General features: G+C 42.4%; 1 protein-coding gene across 9 annotated transcripts; it reads left to right on the top strand.

Annotated features, from left to right (window-relative positions):
* Positions 1–1,779: 1,779 nt before the first annotated feature.
* map7d3 (MAP7 domain containing 3) lies at positions 1,780–19,556 on the top strand. Of its 9 annotated transcripts, none has more exons than XM_079556511.1 (20): positions 1,780–1,933; positions 7,239–7,337; positions 7,606–7,686; positions 7,798–7,961; positions 8,042–8,150; positions 8,425–8,508; positions 9,013–9,120; positions 9,490–9,591; positions 9,840–9,938; positions 11,075–11,200; positions 12,574–12,713; positions 13,899–14,020; positions 14,095–14,309; positions 16,206–16,326; positions 16,417–16,702; positions 16,784–16,837; positions 16,999–17,068; positions 17,187–17,355; positions 17,645–17,928; positions 18,010–19,556. In XM_079556511.1, exons 1-20 carry the CDS (start codon positions 1,888–1,890, stop codon positions 18,021–18,023), a joined length of 2,493 nt encoding a protein of 830 aa, XP_079412637.1. In that variant the 5' UTR covers positions 1,780–1,887; the 3' UTR covers positions 18,024–19,556. The 9 variants fall into 9 exon arrangements, with proteins under 9 accessions (XP_079412637.1, XP_079412638.1, XP_079412641.1 ...); XM_079556512.1 differs by having other exon boundaries at positions 12,598–12,713; XM_079556515.1 differs by lacking the exon at positions 11,075–11,200 and having other exon boundaries at positions 12,598–12,713.
* Positions 19,557–19,599: the final 43 nt, after the last annotated feature.

The following is a 19,599-nucleotide window of genomic DNA, read 5'->3' on the forward strand; positions in this document are numbered from 1 at the left end:
GAATCAGATAAGAAAACTGTTCATTTGCTTATGCTAAAAAATCACTTTTCCCTTCTGTCCAGTCCCTGGTATGGGAATTTTTACAACATTTAATTCAGGGTTGCACCACAGTTTTTAACAAACTGAAATGAAGAGGAGTGTTTGCTCAAGATATCAGGGGAAAGCTGGCTCTTAAAGCATTCAAACTCTGTTATTGCTCTTGATGCTTGCTTGCTTGCTATTGCTCTTGATGAAACAAACATGTTCTGTCCTGTTGAGGAATCAAGACATCTTACATGTCCACCTATGTTTTATCTCAGCTGGCCCAGCCCGCAGCTCTCCTACCGCCTAATCCAAGAGCTGCAAAGATGCATCTGTGTTACAAGTCACCACATAAACCAAAACTTCATGACTGTACCTGTAACTTCTCTAATTGTTCTCAAAAAGCATGGGGCATTGATGATAAGTCCAGCTTTACACAATTTACTTAAAGCATCTATTCGTCATTAAATGGTCAGGGGCCTGTAGAGAAACAGTCAAATATTTTGGTCACATTTTTTCAAGGATTAAATAGACCAAAACTATGTCCAGGATGATTCACTAATCCTTATGTGATAAACCTTCCTGTTTACCATGTACAACAGATGAGGAGCCCTGTGGCGAAAGCATGTGAGAGAGATCTGAACAGAGGACCCAGTGTTCCCTGTCACAGTAAAAGTAGGTTCCTGTAAAGTGGTGTTATTCTCTCATATGAAGACGCTGCTGAAAGACACTTTCCAGGAGATGACTGTTTCCAAAAAAGTATATTCCCACTGGTAAGATTTTTGTTATATTGTGTTTACTTTATTATTGCTAAATTAGTGCTACTTTATGAGCATGTTTTATTGTATGTTTTATAAATGGCATTAAATGTATATTTAAAAAAAAAACACGTTTAATTGTTTTCAAACGTATTGGTGTAGCCATATTTTTATTTGGAATGTAATGTGACCAATAAATGGTCACATTTATGCGCTTTTCGACGGACATTAGGCACTCAAATTGTGAAAGTGTTTTACGTCAAGGAACCGCTCACCCACTCACACTCTCATTCATGTACAGTGTCAGACACTGGAGGTGGGTGTCTTGTCACAAGACGACCTGCTCGCAATGTTTTCCCCCATAGTTGGTACACAGTAAGCATATATCCTTTTGGTTAGGGTTATCCTAATTCTAAAAAAATAAATAAAAAAAAGACCAAAAAAAGACAAACATGACCAGTAAACACTAGAGGGAGTGCTTGGTACTTTTTTACTCACGTCAGGAGTATTGAGGCGACAGTGACCGGAGGGTCGACGGTCCCAAGACCCGCAGATGCACACTGTCGTTGTGTTCTTGGGCAAGACACTTCACCCGCCTTGCCTCCGGTGTCTGACACTGGTGTATGTATGTACGATGGAGAATGTGAAGGGGTGAGTGGTTCCTTGATGTATATTGGCTAAATGTAACCATTTATCATTTCACCCACCCAAACATGGCCAAAATATTGACCTGTTGCTGCTGCACTTTCTTTCTTAGCCCTCTGCCAGAGTTCAGCGAAGTGAAGAGGTCACGTGACGTGTTCCGATCAAAAGAGACAAAAATATATATATAAATGTGTATCCTGTGGTGAAACTAAATGGTTTATTTATTATCTGAGCAAACAGATTTGCATTTCATGTATTGTTTTAAAAGAGAAACTAACTCTCGCAAAGTAGCACGAGCGCATGTGACCGTGTGAGGAGCAGCAGAGTGAGCAGCAGAGTGAGCCCTCTTCAGTGTGACTCACTCTTTGACATCCACGTCCCTGTGGTGTCCGCGTCCAACCGGCTACGATGCGCTGCGCGCCCCTGGGTTAGAAAAAAACACAGTAAAGAAAACTTCATAGAAATGGCGGAGGGCACTTCAACTCTTAAAGGCTTGCGAGCCCAAATGGGTAAGCATAAACCTAACTGTGGTGTATATTTGTGCTTGTTCTTTTGTCGTGTTGACGTGGGTAATGTTTGCTAAGGTCCGCACCATTGCACGGCTAACACCGGGTCATTTGAACGCGACGCGGCTAGCAAGTAGCTTCCTGATCGTATGTGAAGTAAAAGTTTCTGTAGGCAAAATGAAAAGTTTATCACTCATCCGCCGACATGTACTTATGTTTCTGAGTAGTTCGAGCAGTTTGAAGTAGATCATCGTGTACATTAGTGTTAGTAGTGAGGCGAAGTTGTGTTGGTGAAAGAGACATAAGAGGCTTGTGAACGTTAGCCGCCGCCGCTGCTGCAACGCATCACTTTTCTAGGTTTTCCTCAGCTCATACTAGCCAGAAATACCAGATCATTTCACCCCTTCAATTCATGTTACCCTTCTGCTTTGTGACTCCTTTTTAATGTACATGGGCTCCGGAAGTCACCGATCAAGTAATGAGAAGTGACGACTCGATTCTTAGGCGTTTTATCTGTAATTCTGCTGCATCTTTTATTCGAGGCTGGTTGGACAGGAATCAGACTTCTCAGTGTTTGAGAATAACTTGATTTATTGTAATACTTTAGCCTTTCGCCATTGACTGTCCTTATAACACATGTATCTCAAATATGCTCGTCTAAAGTGATCATTCATAGACTATAGTTCATCAAAGAAACTAAACCATTGGATTTTATATCGAGTGTAGCCTCACAGTTAGTTGTCGACATATGGCTAAACCCCCTCCATTGCCCACAGAGGGAACACCATAACAATGTCTGACCTGAATTTAGCATAATGCTGGAGAGACAGACATGACCTGTGATTGGACCAAACATGTTCTGAACGAACTTGTGCATTTGGGTGAGGAGGACTTATCCTTACTATAATGATGGTCATTGAAAACTGAAATATGAGAAGCAGAGGCCGAAAAATAAAATACAAAGATAATGACGCTTCTATATTTTACATTATAGATGCAAAGCTGCATTTCATCTCTCAATACAGCACAAAAGTGGTAATAGTGACTACTTGTACTTGATCATAATCATCAATGTGGTCTCCATGTGGGTGTGGGCTTGTTTTACTTCTGGCAACAGCGGGTCCATATTTAACTGTACTCCTTCCTGTTGCCTTTAACTTTTCCAGTTGGAGTTTTTGATCTGGAATTGATTTTCCCCATATCTGTGGTTTTACCATTAACAATCTCTCTTCAGATGGAAGATAGAAGTGTGTTAGTAGTACCTCAAATTCTGTGCAAAACATTCTTGACAATCATGTGGATCATCCAGCAGTGAGAACAGAAGGTTCATGATTTCAAAGAAAAAATAGTCAGGAATCTGTACATGGCCTTTTCCACAAGAATGTTTAAAAGCACCCTGCGTTTACTGAGCGCTGTCACTCAGTAAGGCTATCCTGGTCAGCTCTGCTGTAGCTGCTCTGAATCAAAAGCACGACAACTATTTCTGAGCTGGTCGAATTTAACCGAAAGAGGAAATGGACCAGCCTTAATTCTAGCACCAGGCCTCTTGGATCTCTCCCTGTTTTGTCTTGCTCTTGCACGTTGTCCCGGTAATAAAATCCTTTAGTCTTTGGGCGCAATCTCAGATTTGAATTGCAAAACATAGTCATTTGTATAAAGTTCAGACTGTCATTGTATACTTGATACTTGCAATGCTGTTTGAAAACTTTTATAAATATTCACATATTGTACAAAGTTGAACACTCCTGGATGACTGACAGCTATCATTGGTAAATGAATAATGATGTTGTTAGGTATGTTTGGTCTAAGTCGGTGCCTTTAAACCCTTAAGGAGACTCTTTGTGAAAGAATGTGTGTTGACTTACTTGTACTTCAAATAGCAGAGGCTTACCTTTGCACGTTAGCTCTAAGTAATCCTATCCACAAGTCTTGTTGTGTTAGAGTGCAAGTGTAGGCATTGTCTTGTTGTGCATAGATCAAGGAATAGTTTGCTTTTATCCTAAAAACAAGAACAATCTGTGATTCTTTGATGTGGTTGGAGACTTAAATTTGACGTTCTGGGTGATAATGGACCGCTCACCCCACCATTAAGTAGACTGGCACTTCCTGTACACTGCATCCCGCTGCTTCAGCGCTAAGTGAACTCTGCAGTCTGCGTATTTAGAATGAGTATTGGTGTTTTCTCTGGTGATACTGATGGGCTGTTTCTGATGTGTGTAGTCATGGCTAATGAGCCAGCTCCCACAATCAATATGTTTATGTCCAGCTGCCTGTTGTCATATTTTCCCAGGGAGATTTTCTGGAGTTGCTCATAGACCGACCTGTTTGTTGCACAGGTCAGATTATCAGTGGATAAGCAGTGATATGGAGGGCAGTCATGTTCGCGTTGTGTGGCGAGCATCACCATAGTGATGAAGTGATGTCTGAGGGCTCTTTGCATGTCTATGACCACGGCACACCTGCCCCATACAGCCTGTGGTGGAAACTGGCTCCCTGCAGTCATTAGTCATTCAGCCAAGGCAACCTGATCAGCACATTCATGTCCTGTTTTTTTTATTGTTGTAGAGCTAAATCACAATTGGAAATAATGGCAAATGCTGCACTTTAGTAGTAAGTAGTAATTGAAGTGGCTAATACTTTTGCCAAGAAGTTACCGGTAACATCCTCCTGTCTCTCTAGGTTTATACTTTATGAGTTTTGCATTTAAAACATACATTGCTTTTCAAGTTCAGCAGTGTCCCGATAAATGCTACAAAGGTTTATGGTCTGTGAACTGCACATCCCAAATAAATTCAAAACGATTATCAAAAATAAAGCATGTTGCAAATCTAATCATACTTGGGGATATTCCCAACATCACACTGTCCCGTTTTGTTGATCTGTAATATCAATTATTGCAGCAGTAACTAACTATTCATGTTCTGTTTTGGAAGTTCAGAGACAGGGAAGCGCAGTAATGTGAGACAAAGGCTCTGGACACAGGCAGCGCGCGGTCAGAGGAGTTACATGATCCACTCATTAGCTCACTCAGCCATCAGCATTACCCACCAATGTCTTTGCCTGAGGTCACAGCCCTTCCCTGGTCTGCTGTTTTTACTCCTGGATCACAATCCGCTGGTACACATCATTCTTTTGCATTTTTGCTTTAAAGACAACTGAAAATCATAAGAACCAGTCATTTGACATTCAATTTGTGGTACCACCCGCTGTGTAAAGCCCACTTTGTATTGACTGGATCTTTGTGGGATTTGAGCTGAGAAACTCCAAAATACCTCTCGTTAGGCCTCCACTGATTTGGGCTGATCACGGGGAGTGGACACTGGGCACTGGGGAGTTTCTATCACTTTCATCATTTTTACCAACAAGGTGCTGCCAAAACCTCCTGAAGTATTCTACACATTCACTAAATGTGACTGAATGCATTGCTTTTGCTTGTTTAGCTTCATTCAGTTCTCCCTCTTTCATCGGGCCCCATTCCGGGCCGATATTACCGAGCGGCCAATGTTACACTAGTCTGCATCAACCTGGCATTCAGTTTTGTAACTCCCTGCTTATTGTCGTCTCAACAGAATCATCAAAACAGTGAGGGCTGTTTGGACGTGGAGGGGCAGAGTGTGCAACACCTGTGGGCCGACAACGGAGAACGCTCTGTCCCCTCCAGTTTTACGCTTTGTCTTATGAACCACAAGCTGTAGCTGGGCCTCAGACCTCAGAGTGCGCACCGGAGTATAGACTCGGATGAGGTTTACAATATACTGAGGGGCCAATCCATTCAAAGCTTTAAAAACGAACAACATTTTAAAGTGCAAAGAAGCTAAAATAGGGGTGATGTGCTCGTGTTTTCTGGCTCCTGTTAGAAGTCGTGCTGCAGAGTTCTGGACGAACTGCGATCGGGAAAGTGCTTTGAGGCCAATGCCTGAATAAAGGGCATTGCAGTAGTCCAGACGAGAAGAAGGAAAAGCACGACCTGTTCAAGCAAATTAAAAGATAAAAACGGCTTCACTTTCGATAAAAGACGAAGATTATAAAAGCTCCATTTTAAAACGCCATTGACCTCCTTGTCTAGAACTGTTTTCTTTTTTTTTTCACAAATATGTTTATTGAAATTTTAAATTTTAACACACACAAACACAAGAAAATGAATTAAAATCCCTCCCCCCCACCCTAAAACCCACCCTTCACTCAATTTCAACAAAATTATTTTCTACAAATCAAAGTCTTTTACAAGGCATAGAAAGGGCAACCAAATGTCTTTAAAGTCCTCCAGTTTTCCTTTGGCTATTTATGTCAGTTTCTCCAGCGCTAAGTTACAGGTCATCAGTTTAATCCACTGTTTCACTCCAGGTCTTTTAGAACTGTGTCTTTAATAATGTTGGATGAGACTGAGCTGAGTGTGAAAATGAGGAAGCGATATGGCTGACTCCAGGCCTCCTAATGCTGGATCACGTCCTCTTTGTTCCTTCCTGCACTTTCACATAGGTCTGACCAGCTGTTTGTATTCTACTCTATGGTACTGCTCCACTGAGGTTTTATTTTCTCCTTTCCATTCTCATTGGACCACACGTCCAAGACGCTGTTTTGTTGTGATGCGGCATATATGCAGTGGTGCAGGTTCTGAAACAGAGGGTCAAGTTAATGACCACATTGGGTCCATTTCTTGCATCTGTGATTGCTGCTGTATTGAATGATCTGGACGGAGCAACTGGCAGCTCTAAAGACATTTAGTCATGGGACTAGAATCTCGAGATGGGTGTCATCTGGCAGCTGTGAACATGAAAATGAACATGTACGCAGACTGTTGTACTCAATACTTGTTTGTTGAACTTTAAACATTTACACAAAGCAATACCAGACCATCGCTATAGAATATACTAACTTTGACTGTAGTTGTGTTTGCATGTGCTGTTTCAAAAGTAATACATTCATTGTTGTTAATGTTTTTATCTTTTAATGTGGATGTGTTGTAGTTACTCATACACATGCGCTGTGTTCTAAGAAGCTCACAAGGGTTGCTGCAGACGGCTTCCTCACAGCAGCCTGTTTCATGGAGCTTGTGACAGAGCACAGTGTATGGCTGGCTCCAGGCCGAACTGTGAGCAGCAGGGCTTGTAGATGGCTGAATAGCTGAATTGTTCTGTAGTTTCAAATCCGTTGGGTTTGTCTTGATCTGGCATTCCTTTGGGGAGCAAATAAAATGTAATTTTTTAGTGAGGAAAATAAATACGAGTTGGAAGTGATGGTCTGCAAAGTGAAGTGAAATTTCTTTTCAAACGTGCCCTTAGCTCTTTCTTTCTGCTTTCGCCGACAGCTGCTGCAGCACAGGCTCAAGCTGAGGAGCGGCGGAGCCTTACAGGCAACAGTCCGGTGCCCACAGCCAACACTGTTAAAGCTCAGGGGTGTAAACCAGGTAACTTCCACACACTGCAGCACAGCCCTGATGCTGCTTTTGTCTTCAGGCTCATCTCTTTCCACTGCACTTTAAGCTTCACTTACTACAGGTGGCCCTTAGTCATCATCTTATTACCATAACAGGTTACAAAGCTCATTAATGAGTCACATGCACAAATCGGCAGCATCTCCCACAACCCACTGAGCTCCACGTGCTCCTACTCCTTTAATACAATGTAATGCTCTGGTGTCCACTGTACTTTTAATGCAAGCCCGTATCTGTGCAGTTATTGACGGCGCTGCATTAAGAGTCGATGATAAACTGAGAGTGGCACGAGAGAGAAGAGAGGAAGCAGATAAACAACACGGTAGGAAGAATACATCCAATTCTCACTCCACAAATGTGATTACGCTACTAGACAAAGTTAGGTATTGAAAACATATCATAGTAACCCCTTTTGTGCCTGCCTTCAACACAGCCGTACGGGAATCCCAGATTATGGAGCGAGAACGAAAAACCAAGCTACAAGTGGAACGTCAGATGGAAGAGCGGCATAAAAAGGTGGAGGAACAGCGGAAGAAAGAGGAGCAGAAGCGACTGGCTGCAGAGGAGAAGAGGAAGCAGAAACAGGAGGAGGAAAAGGTGACTTGTTTTTCTGTCTTGTATTCAGATTCATTCTTTGTCCTGTGGTTGAATAGATATAAATGGGCGTTATTTCCCAGGAGCACTATAAGGCCGTGATGCTGAGGACTTTAGAGCGTAGCCAGAAGGTGGAGCAGAGGCAGAAGAGGTGGTCCTGGGGCGGTCTAACGGACTCGGATGGACGAGCAGGTATGGGCTTCGAGGACTCTCATCGATTGTAGGATTTCTTATATTCTTTTCGCAGTTGCTGCAGTTTACCAAAGTATTATTTCAGACACATCTTTACTGACTTAATCATTAGGTTGTATTGTTTATTTGTATTTAAAGTACGATTGTTGCTCTGTTAGTAACGCGCTGTATTTGTGGATGTTGTACCTGTGCTACATTTATTGCCCCCACTTGACTGAAGGAAGTGCATCACCTTGTATTAGTGCGCATCCCTGAGAGATCTGTTTCCCTACAGGAGACTCTGATGCCAGCGCCTCATCTCCAGTAACTATAGTAATCTCCCCTGCCTCTCCCGAAAAGCCTCCACGGAGCCGACAAGGTTTTATTTTGTTGATGTTTTGGACTGGCACTGGCACTCGGACACCTACTGTTTCCCCGCACTGAACCCCATACCCTTCAGCCCTCAGTTATCTTGACTAACAGTGTTCCTTCTGCAGCATGAGCTTTGGCCTGGGGAAATATTCAGACAAACTTGTTGTTATTGAGAAGTGTTGGTTTTGGTGTGAAGTAGGTTTTGCGTTGCGTGCACAAGGCGTGTTCTTTGGGTAGCACTGTGACATGTGGGTCATCTGCTTTCTTACTTTTTTACTTTTCTAACATGGAGTTTTTCAAACACAAGATGGGTCATGAAAGTCCTGACATGATGCATCCCGACTGCGCACTGTTTATCTTTCATCTGAGCACCGTCACCACCGTGTCACAGGGTTAGGGTGTTTTGTTGATCCTTGAATTGTTCCTATTGTCTGTGCACCCAAATGCCCCTTTCCAACCCAGCCAGTGTAAAACCCCTCCTTCCCTGTTTGTCTCTCCTCCTCCCTCCTAGTGGACAAGCGTTCCACATCCACCACCAACCTGAGGCAGCCGTCTGAGGCTGGCATCAGCAAACGCCTCTCCTCATCCTCCACTGCCCTCGGCAAATCCCCCGACAAGAGTAAGTCTCCTCCTCAGCTTCATGTGCTCCTTCCTCTCCCTGTCCTTCTCTCCACATTTGTGTGTAAGCCTTTCATTGTGAGCAACAGTTAGACCTTAACCTTAACATTGAAATGAAGTAAGTCTACATTATTGTTGGGCAGAGGTTACATTCGAATGGCAAGTAGGTCACTGTGTTTTACTGCCTGAACATCTGACCTGAAGTTAAATGAGGTTGGGGCAAATACCAGACCAATTATGTAGGTTTTTTTTTTAGATTACATTCAGTTATTAATCCAGGAGGACTGACTTTTATTTTTTTATACGCTTCAGTGTGACTTAGTCCAGTTAAAATTCTTTGCTGAGTGAGTGTTTCATCACTGTTTCCCAGGTTTTAAAGCCCGAAGTTCGTCTTGTAACCGGTTGCCTAGTAATCGTAATGCTGCTCAGGCCACCAAGGAGGACGGCAAAAAAGCTCAGGTGGAGCCGACAGGTGCAAAAGAGCCCCGTTTTACACTAACAAACTGTGCTCGAGCTTGGTCTAACAGCTGACTGCAGATTTGACTTTATTTTTACAAAACCATTGCCGCTTAAAATAGTTAAAGACCCAATGAACTACCATTTGACATAGATTTAAAGGCAGTTAGAATGGCAGATATGTTTTGTTGCTTGAGCATCATGTATGTAATTGAATTGTTGACGCTGGCTTGTTTAGCCGTAACAACAGTCTTATGTGTGTAGGCCGTTCCATGAAGATGAGAAGCTCCTCCCTTACACGAGTAAGTGTGGGCAGACCACAAAGCCCTGCCAAACCTGATAAGGGAACAACGGATGATCAAGGTGGCTGGCATGAACAATCAACATTTTTTGCATTTCTACATTGCAAGACTAGCATGCTTGTTTTTAACTATTTGCACTTAAGCTTGGTGGGGTTAATGTACATTCTCTCAGCACATTTTGGTCTCATGGAGCCACGTTACTCTTCACATTTTTCTTTATTTTTTTTCCTTTCCACTGTCTTGTCTCTTTTGTTGCTTTCCAGGACAATGGTGCAAATTGATGTGCTTTCTAACCAACTCCTTTTTGCCCATCAGTCCAGTGTTTCTAACAGTGTGGTGTTATATGTCACAAGATGTTGATTGTTTTCCTCTTTTCAGAAGATGATATTGCTGTTTACAAACATTAACCTTCACCCTTTTTCATGATTTAGAAATGACCACAAGAACTAACGCCTGCGATTTGTCACTAACACCAACGCTCACAGTGTTGTTTGGCCAATGTACAATGTGTTTTATGTGATGAAACCAGGTAAATACAGCAGGGCTACAAATTTAACAGTTTCACATGCAGCTGTTTATTGTAGGGTTATAGTGTAGGGTTCAGTGTAGGGTTTTTTTACTGGCTGCTGTCAATGGCATATTAAACACTGCACAGTGGCAGTTTATTATTAATCACTATCTGAACACCTTTACTTCATTTTTACAAAAACAAGTGTTCTTTGATTTCTTATCAATTAGACTTAACAAACTTAATACCTGTTAAAATCCCAAACCTAGAGAAGTTGAATCAGAAGAGCACTTGTCTGATCCATTACCTGCTCTCTAACTATGGTCTCTGGTCTGTTTCACTCCTGTAATATGGTGTCGTCTTTGACGTTCACAGTGTTTCTCCCCTCAGCACCCTTCTGCTCAAATTCATGGAACCATTGATTTGATAAGCTAATTCAGCTTGTATACTTCACTGTTATAATATACTTTTCTTAGACACTAAATACTCTTCCATGGTGTCCTTTGCCCTGTTGTTGTTCAATGTGGACCCATGTGAGACTATTTAGACTCTTAATGCTGAATCTGACTGGTTGAATCACATGGTAACCTTTCCTAACACTTGTTTGCCTTCTCCCCTCTGTTACCCCACTCTTTCTTTCATGGGCCTTTTCCATCTCTTTTTTGGGGGGTTATTTTTGGGCCGTGTAGCTCGCAGGCCACCGGCCAACACTGTGGATGAAGGGCTTCTTAGTCGCCTGCTCACACCCACCCAGGCCTCACTAGCTAGGAGCAAGAGTGCTGCTGCCCTGTCCGCTGAAGGAACAGATTCTCCAGGTAACCTCCACATTAACTTGTCAAGGAGGGTGATGACACCATCCCCTGTATTTAACAAATGACTAAGTGCTTCACTAGTAGAGCTCTGTTAGATTTGATTCCTTGCTGCAGACCCTTAAGCTTTTGGCACAGTATTAATAATAGTGATCGTATTGGCTCATTAGTACAGTTCCAGTGGCTCAGCTGTTTATGCTTTGTACACAGGGAAGTCTTTTGCTCTTAAGTACTCTCATGTGAGACGGCACGGTCACTCAATACTGTAAACGCACTCGCCAGCTCACATGCGCTGTGTGACTTGACACAATTGTTTGTTCTATGTAGAAGCACACACTTGGTTGGTAGCACCTGGTGAGACTCTGCGCCTATGCTGGGAGATTTGTCTTAAGCTGCTGTTAAGCTGTTGGTTTCTGTTGCGTCAGTATAACATTTATTCCAGACACTGATGGTCCTATTATGCTTGGTACTGTGCATGAACTTCTTTTGTGTCGGTGTTGGTGTTGTTAATTTCAGGATTACACTTTGTGACTCTTTATATACTCTCTGTTGGTTAATCTTTATCTGTTTCCAATTTGTTGGAACAATATAGTAAAGTTTACAAACAGTATGACCTCTTTTTAGCTAATTACTTTGATTATTACAGCTGCTTAGTGTACTTTTTGAGCGAGGCATGGCAGGGACAGTTCTCAGTTTAGGATTATCGTGGCTAATCTCTCAGTGTGACGGAGCAGGCTTTTAGCGTCATGATAATGGTGTTCTTCTTCTTGCTGCCTGCACTGCCCTTTAGCTACAGGAGAACTCTTACCTATTTATACAGTGAGGACCATTGAATATTACATGCATCTTTTACATGGAGGTTTGTTGCCACTGACTGAAGAATAAGCAGTTTTCATTATGTACTTAATTTGAACAAAGCCGCTTGAGACAACTTGTAAGTATATGCAGGGGTGGATTTGGGAAATATGCTATTTAACTTTGGTTGTTTGGAGTGGACTAAAGCTTGTAAATGCGTGTTTGATGTGCTGCTGCTTAACCAACAGTCTTGTTATGTGCCCAAAGGTTTTGAGTTTCTCTGTTTCATTTTGTCGTTTGACCTGTGTGATTTATGCTCAACAATCCTCCCAATCAGAGCAATTTAAACCTGCTGCCTCCAAATAAAACTCTAATAAATTGCTGTCTTTTTGTGCTCCTATCCCCGACCCCCAACAAATGAACTTTCCTGCCTCCTTTTCATTTTTCATAAACTCCTATCCCCTCATATCCCCTCTGGCTTTTCCCACCTTTGGCTTTCTCCCTGTTCCTTGGCTCTCTGCTGCTTTGCTGCCCGTCATGGCCATGCTGTTCCCACGGCTGTGCGATGACATGTCCTTTACCAGAGTGTCACCTGTGTCCTCGCTCAGCCTCCGCCAGCCCTCTGCAACCTTCGCGGGGCCCTGTGAGGAGCCGCAGCAGTGATCGGCAAAAGAGCGGCATGACCACTTCAGTCTCTGCAGACGGAGCCGTTGACCCTTCTCTGGTATCGACACACATCTTCTTTGTAATGCTCTGTCTGTGGGTTCAGAAAATCATTTGTTTTGGTTATTATTTGACCTACTACAACAATAATAACATTTAGTAGTGAACATTTAGTTTTTAAATGGTATGCAAAAGAAAAAAGTATTCAGACCCTATACGTATAGTAACTACAGATTATTTTACTTTAAAAAATAAAAAATCTCATTCTTTGTTCTTGATAACTTTTAGTCACAACTTTAAACGTATTTTCTCTTTCAGTAAGATAAGAAAGAGTCATAAAACGGTATTTGTGGCATAGATGTTAGTGCTTGTCCAGAAAGTTACAACCTCTATAAGCCTGTAAGAGGGGAAGAAAGTACCTTTTTTGTATCAGTCTCTGAAAAAGGAAGATATGAAGTTGAGTGCAAAGAAGCTTCTTATGCATGCACATGGCGCATTTGGATGCCAAATGAGTAATGCTGAATGCTGACTATAAGGAAATGTCCTGATTTGACTCCTGTGATTGGGATTAAAGTGATAAAGTTTTTTAGCTAGACTAGTATTTTTGTGTCGTATCTTAACATGTTTTGACAGTTTTGCTCTTCCTGAGTCAGGAGGAGGCAGGAGCATGACACCCTGAACCTTTTTACTGTCGGAAATGTAATGTGTGTCTGTGTGGATGACTTGGCTCCTGAGCCCTGCTTCACAGCCAGTCACTGAACTCCTTACTAGTTGCCTGTTGTGCCTGGTTCAGCACTCCTCCTGTGCAGTAGAGAAGGGCCTCATTGTGATGGCGTGAGACAAAAGGATCGCAGTGGCCTGATTGCAGAGACCAGTCAGGCCATGCAAAGTAGACCCAACCCTGACCCAAGGGCCCAATGTAAAAGGCTGATATCATCTATCTTGTCTTCTACAGATTATTACAAGTAAAGCATGAGTGCTGTGACACAGCTGCCACATCACTGTAGATAATACACTTCTGTTATTCTAAGCCTTATGTTGAAATGAGTCGCTCTAATTTGGGATCCGTAGAATAAACCATTTATTCTTTTCAATTCTTTTCACTACTTTCACGTTTACACTTAGCAGTTTAAGTTAAACAATACTCTTAGTACTAAATTTTACTCTCCCAAATTACTCCGCTTGACACAACCTATTCTTTATTAAAACATTTAATAAAATATCTTCTGCCTCTGCCAAACTACAGAAAAACAGGCAGACTCTTCCTGGAGCTCAGCGTCCAGCCTCCCCATCATCTACACGAAATCGCTCGCCATCTCCTGCTCCCAGTCCAGTTCCCACGAAGACTCCGTCACCAGCAGCTGCAAAGTCAGTTAAATTCATGAAATTCAAACTACAGGACTGAGTTATTGAGATCACAAATGCTCAACTTTTCTGTCCAGGCAAAGTTCAAAGGCACGACCTCCTTCACCTGGTGCATTAAAGCAGCGACCTCCATCTCCACAGCCTTCCAAACCTCCACCCATCCAGAAACCAGCGCTCACTCCTACAGGACCTCCCACTCTCCGGAAAAGGAACTCCAAGTCTAATGACCTGGGCGCTGTCCAGCCTGTGGCTGCACCATCTCCAGATGCCAGCAAAACCAAAGACAAAGATGGTAAGCAGTTCTTCAGATGTACTATTTACCCTCCACAAATGTGTAGCTGCAGATTTAATCAGAATTATTTCATGTAACCATATACATTTTTGATTCAGATGTGTGTGTATATGTATATGTATATGTATATGTATATGTATATGTATATGTATATGTATATGTATATGTATATGTATACATAGTATATATATATATTTATATAATACTATTACATTTTATCAGTAAATCTCAAAGGTCCAATTAACTCCAATCTGGAGCCACTTCCAGATTTTGGAGCTTAGACATGTGCCACCATCTGGTTAAGCAGTGCACTGCAAGTGGATCGAAACTACACAGTAGTAAATGTTTCTATGTCATACTACAGGGATGCCCAACCTTTTTTGACCCAAGATCTACTTTGCAAGTAGGCAACCTCTCGAAATCTGCCAGTTCAGTTTCAGCATCGTAAACCCGCACACATCCTTTACATCCAGCTGTAACTACACTTACAACAAGTTAACTTAACTCAAACACACACACACAAACTCCTCTCACAGGCACCATTTTGCAGCGTTTGCTGTAGCGCAAATACACACCAATCTGCATGATGGGCCATAGCCATAACTGTGCTTGATATGAACCAAACAGAAAAATAAACCAGATGCATTAAATTCACACTTTTCTTTTCAAGAAAATAAGAAGGAAATAACTCAAATAGGAGTTGTTTTAAGTATCAGTTTTGTGTCATCAGTAAAACAGATGTTCGTATCTACTGTCCTCCATGGTTCAGCTGTGAAAAGTGGGCGGAGCAAACAGGCACATGTCCACAGCAATGGCCGCTTGTAGCAGAGTTTTGTGACTAAGACGCTGGGTGTTGCCATTGCCCTCCATTGCTGTTATACCTCCATCTAGGGGCAGCAGAACAAGCTAGTTTTCCATCAGAAATCAGAAGCATTGCACTTTAGACACCTGTGATAACGCTGAGTTCGGTACAGTTTAAGGAGACCGGGCTGGTTTTTGTAAGGTACATTTTAGAAGTCTAATGAGGGCCGGACTTTGCTTGACAGGCCGTTAGCGTCAGAGCTAACAGCACAGGTGCAGTTGCGACCGAACTACACGCCCTGTGAGGGCTGAGTCTACAGTGAAGATCCCGCCCTTGTGCTTTTTTTTAGGAACATGCTCAGGTCAGGTAGGAGGAGTCTGCAAATGCGCCATAGATTCCCTTTCGAATGTAGAACATAAATGGGGAGGAGTGAGCAGACGCTGTCTATTATTTTTTACAGTCTATGGTCCACAGTAGCGTCTCTGAAGCCACACGAGTCTGATAAAACACTGCCCAGAACAAGCTGCTCTGCGGAGATGAGCCCGTCCGTATCAAAAAGAAAGCACCTCACGAACGCTCACCACATCGCAAGGGAAAACTAGCGATCTAAATGAACACGCAGTTTATCTGTCAGATTAAAGCCAAACAAGGTCCAGTAGAAGAGAAATGAGACTTAGACAGGGGGCAGATGGAGCACAGAGCAGGCACTACGCTGTGAAGTCAGGCCCGGGGTTGAGTGGATTGCGGCCGGGAGGAGAGAGACGCAGCAGCCCCCGCTTCAGTAGAAGTTAGAGACCTGGGGCTGAGTGTGAGAGGCGACGGGGGGGAGAGACGCAGCAGCCCCTGCGGAAGCGTTAGGATTTCGCAATCACAATACTGTCTTTTTCTCTTTACCTGACTTGGGATCAGTCTGCGGTTTAGCAGTAGACCGCGATTTACTGGTTGGGCTATGGGCACCCCTGTCATACTATATTTGCAATTTTTTTAAGTGACAGGTGTTTTTCCCTCTTTACTTTCAAGTGAGTCACCAAGTGGTTGGTTTGTTTGTTTGATTGATTTTTTGTTTTTTTTTGTTTTTACCTACCCTACAAAAGGTGCAACAGGTACAAACTCTGCTGCTGAAGCTGCCAAGATCTTGGCAGAGAACCGCAGATTAATGCGAGAGCAAAAAGAGAAGGAGGAGCAGCTGAGGATTCAGAAGGAGGAGGAGGAGAAGTACGTTTAGATCTAATCTTTTGATTGTGTTGTCTTCTTTAGATTCATCTTATGTATGAATTTTACATGCTTTCTATATTCTTGCCCCAGAGTCAGATTAGAAGAAGAAAAGCGGTTAGCTGAGGAGGCTCGTCTGAAGCGGCTTGAGGAAGAGAAGAAGTTAGCAGAGGAGCGGAAGGTCAGAGAGGAGGAAGAGGCTCGTGAGGCCGAAGTGGAGCGAGTGCGGCAGGCCGCGGAGGAAGCTCAGAGACAGGCTGAGCTCCAGAAAGAGAAAGAGGAAGCAGACGCCCGCGCAGTGGAGGAAGCAAAGAGGATCCAAGAGGAGAGAGAGCGTCAAATGCAGCAGAACCAGCAGGAACGTATGGAGAGGAAGAAGGTAGGCTGACCACCGTCTTGTAACAATGCCCTGTGACAGCTTCATATCTGCACACACATTTAACACATTTGCCTTTTTCAGAGAATTGACGAAATAATGAAAAGGACCAGGAAAGGAGATCAGAGCGACTCAAAGGTCTGTTCACCTTTGCACAAACTTTGTGTGAAGTTTGAAGGTTTAAAACAGTACTGATGAAATAAAATCATATCAAATTGCTTCCTGGGGCTTTAATTAAAATAGTTGCTATGGAGTTTGGTGAAGCAATAATGGTCAAACGTTTTCCTTTGTCTCAACAGAAAGATGAAGATAAGTTTGATGAAGTGAATGACGATGACCTTGAGGACCAGGAAAACTGTGAATCAAATGGTAGGTATTTACATTATTGTGATTTACGCTTTTGGTTCATAACTGAGCCACATAGAACTGGCTTACTGACTTTTATGTAAATGTTTTGATGTAATTATTCATGTCTTTTATTCTTCAGAGGGGGCCAGCATGGCTTCACTAGAGGCTGAAATGGCAGTGTGTGATTTGTCTTCTGGAGATTCTACAGCTCAAACTGAAGAATCGGTGTGTAGTGTGAATGGAAACCCAGAGACGGACGACAAGGAGAATAACAATGCTCTAAGCACAGAGGAGACTCCAGCTGAGAGGTAGGACAGTTACAAAAATCTGCAAATTTCTGGAACTTATACTGTTTGTTTATTGATTTAAGCACACAGATCTGTGCAGTGACATACTTTGGGTTTCAAATTGTGGTTACTTGCACAGCCCTGTTTGAGCTTAAACACTGTGTATAATATAAGATATATGGTAATAAATATAGCTTTTAGGCATTTTGTACATCCAAAGAGTGCCCTATTGCACTACATGATTGACTACATGCTCCACATGACTACTTTTCTTATCCACTGATATTACTTCCCTCTTCACTTCTGTTAGTGTTGTGCCCAAGACCCGCGTTGTTGAAGGCTCAGAGTTTGTGAACGAGCAGGACGCAGACAGGGTCACGTCAGGACTCAACGGAAAATCCAACCTGTGGAGCCTCGAGGGCCTCATTGACCTCAATGGCCACAACAGCCGGCCTTTAATCCAGGCTGAGGACTGTAATCAGGTTTTACTGGACTGTGGCGGGACCCTAGACGGGAACAGGGTTACATATGAAGACAAAACGACACCTGTAAACACAATACATTCCTCCAATCAGCCCATGGAGGCGCTGTCAGGTGAGCGGCAGCCACTGAACACCAGCTAACTCTTTCATCGGGACTTTCAGAGTTAAATAGCTTGGTTCTTTTCTTTTACAGAGATTTCACACTGACATCCTCATGTAGTCCTCGCTCCAGCTTACATTTAAATTTCCTTTGTCCGTTGACGCCGGCTCTCTCTAGCTCCTTGACGAAGCTACATGGAGCATAAGGAGAAGAAGAAAGACTGCCACAGGTGCTAAATGTGCACCCAACACAAGGAAAGCTTTCCAGTATCTCTGCGACACTTCAGGGAAATTCCATTTAAATGAAAGTTCAGTGAGTTTGGCTCCAGGTCACATCCCGATTCCACTGTTTGGTTCTGAACTCCTAATTTTCTTGTGCGATGTCCAAGTTGGATGATTTTATAAAGACTTTTTCTTTGTAGGGGGGGGTACATTAATGTAACTTATTATTAATATTGCTGTTTTTGTGTAATTCTAGTTATTAAAATTGTATGATACAATTACAGGATATATACACATTAACTGTACTGAAGCAATATGAACTGTAGAAGGATTGAGTGAAGCTCTCAGTTTAACATGTGAAATGTGGATTACTTGACCAGCTGTTTTCTGCAGCAACCCGACAAATGGCCTTATCGTTTTCTTATTATTCAATATTTAAACTTGTTCAATATTATATTCTTTGGGTTGTTTTCTTCATGTGCATCACATCTGCAAACCCACTATTTGCACTTGACTCGTAGCTTTCCAGTCTTCTTGTAATTCCTCTTTTGGCCGCCAGATGGCTCTACAAGCACAGAAGTTTTAGCAGTGAAAAATGGGCCCTTTAGGTTTTAACTAAGTGTGTAGACGTATATGAGTTACAGCATCACGATGCATTTTACAAGTGAATTCCAGCTGGTTTAATTTAACTATAGAGCACAAACTTCAAATATAACAAAAATACTGTATAGATTGAGTGAGTTTCCTTATACTAAGTCCCTCCTTTGTCTTTGTACTTTGAATCTCCCTCAACACCTCAGACAGGCCCAGTTCTAAAGCTGCTAGTAATATAGTACATTTCAGCCATTTTAATGCTCTTGCTGTTATTTGACTGAGGATATATGGAAATGCAAGTCTACATATATTATCTAAATGTTATTGTATTGTGTGTGTGTGTTTGTATAGACAGTATTAAGCAGATGAAGCCATGTTGAGAATGTGGAAAGTTGGTGTGAGACGTAAATGTCCTCAGTTTGGGTTATCAGGTTATATTTGACAGCCATAAATGCCCGCTTGTAAAAAAGAATCCCTTGTTGAACTGGGGGCCTGTGAAAAACACGTGGACCTTGATTTCTGCCTTGTTCCCGGCTCTTTCTGAAGAGTGTAGCCTTGACAAATGAGCTCAAAGAATGTACATTGTTCAATATGATGTGTTTTAGTAGTTTACAAAGATAATTCACCTGACATTACGGTTGCCCTTTTTTTCCATACCTCCTGACCATTCCAGTCACTCATACTGTATTATATTCCCAGTTTACTGCTTACCAGGGACCTACTCCGGCTCTTTCTCCCAAAGTTTAACCAGAACTGTGTCTTAGCCCGAGATTTTTGTCAATTTGTCATACAGTGAAGTAGCAAAGTTGTCTTAATAGGCCTCGACAATCAGTCCACCCAAGTTAAGAAATGAATTTGTCTTGTAAAT

The sequence above is a fragment of the Gobius niger genome (assembly GCF_951799975.1).
Source record: "Gobius niger genome assembly, chromosome: 5".
NCBI classification, from domain to species: Eukaryota; Metazoa; Chordata; class Actinopteri; order Gobiiformes; family Gobiidae; genus Gobius; species Gobius niger.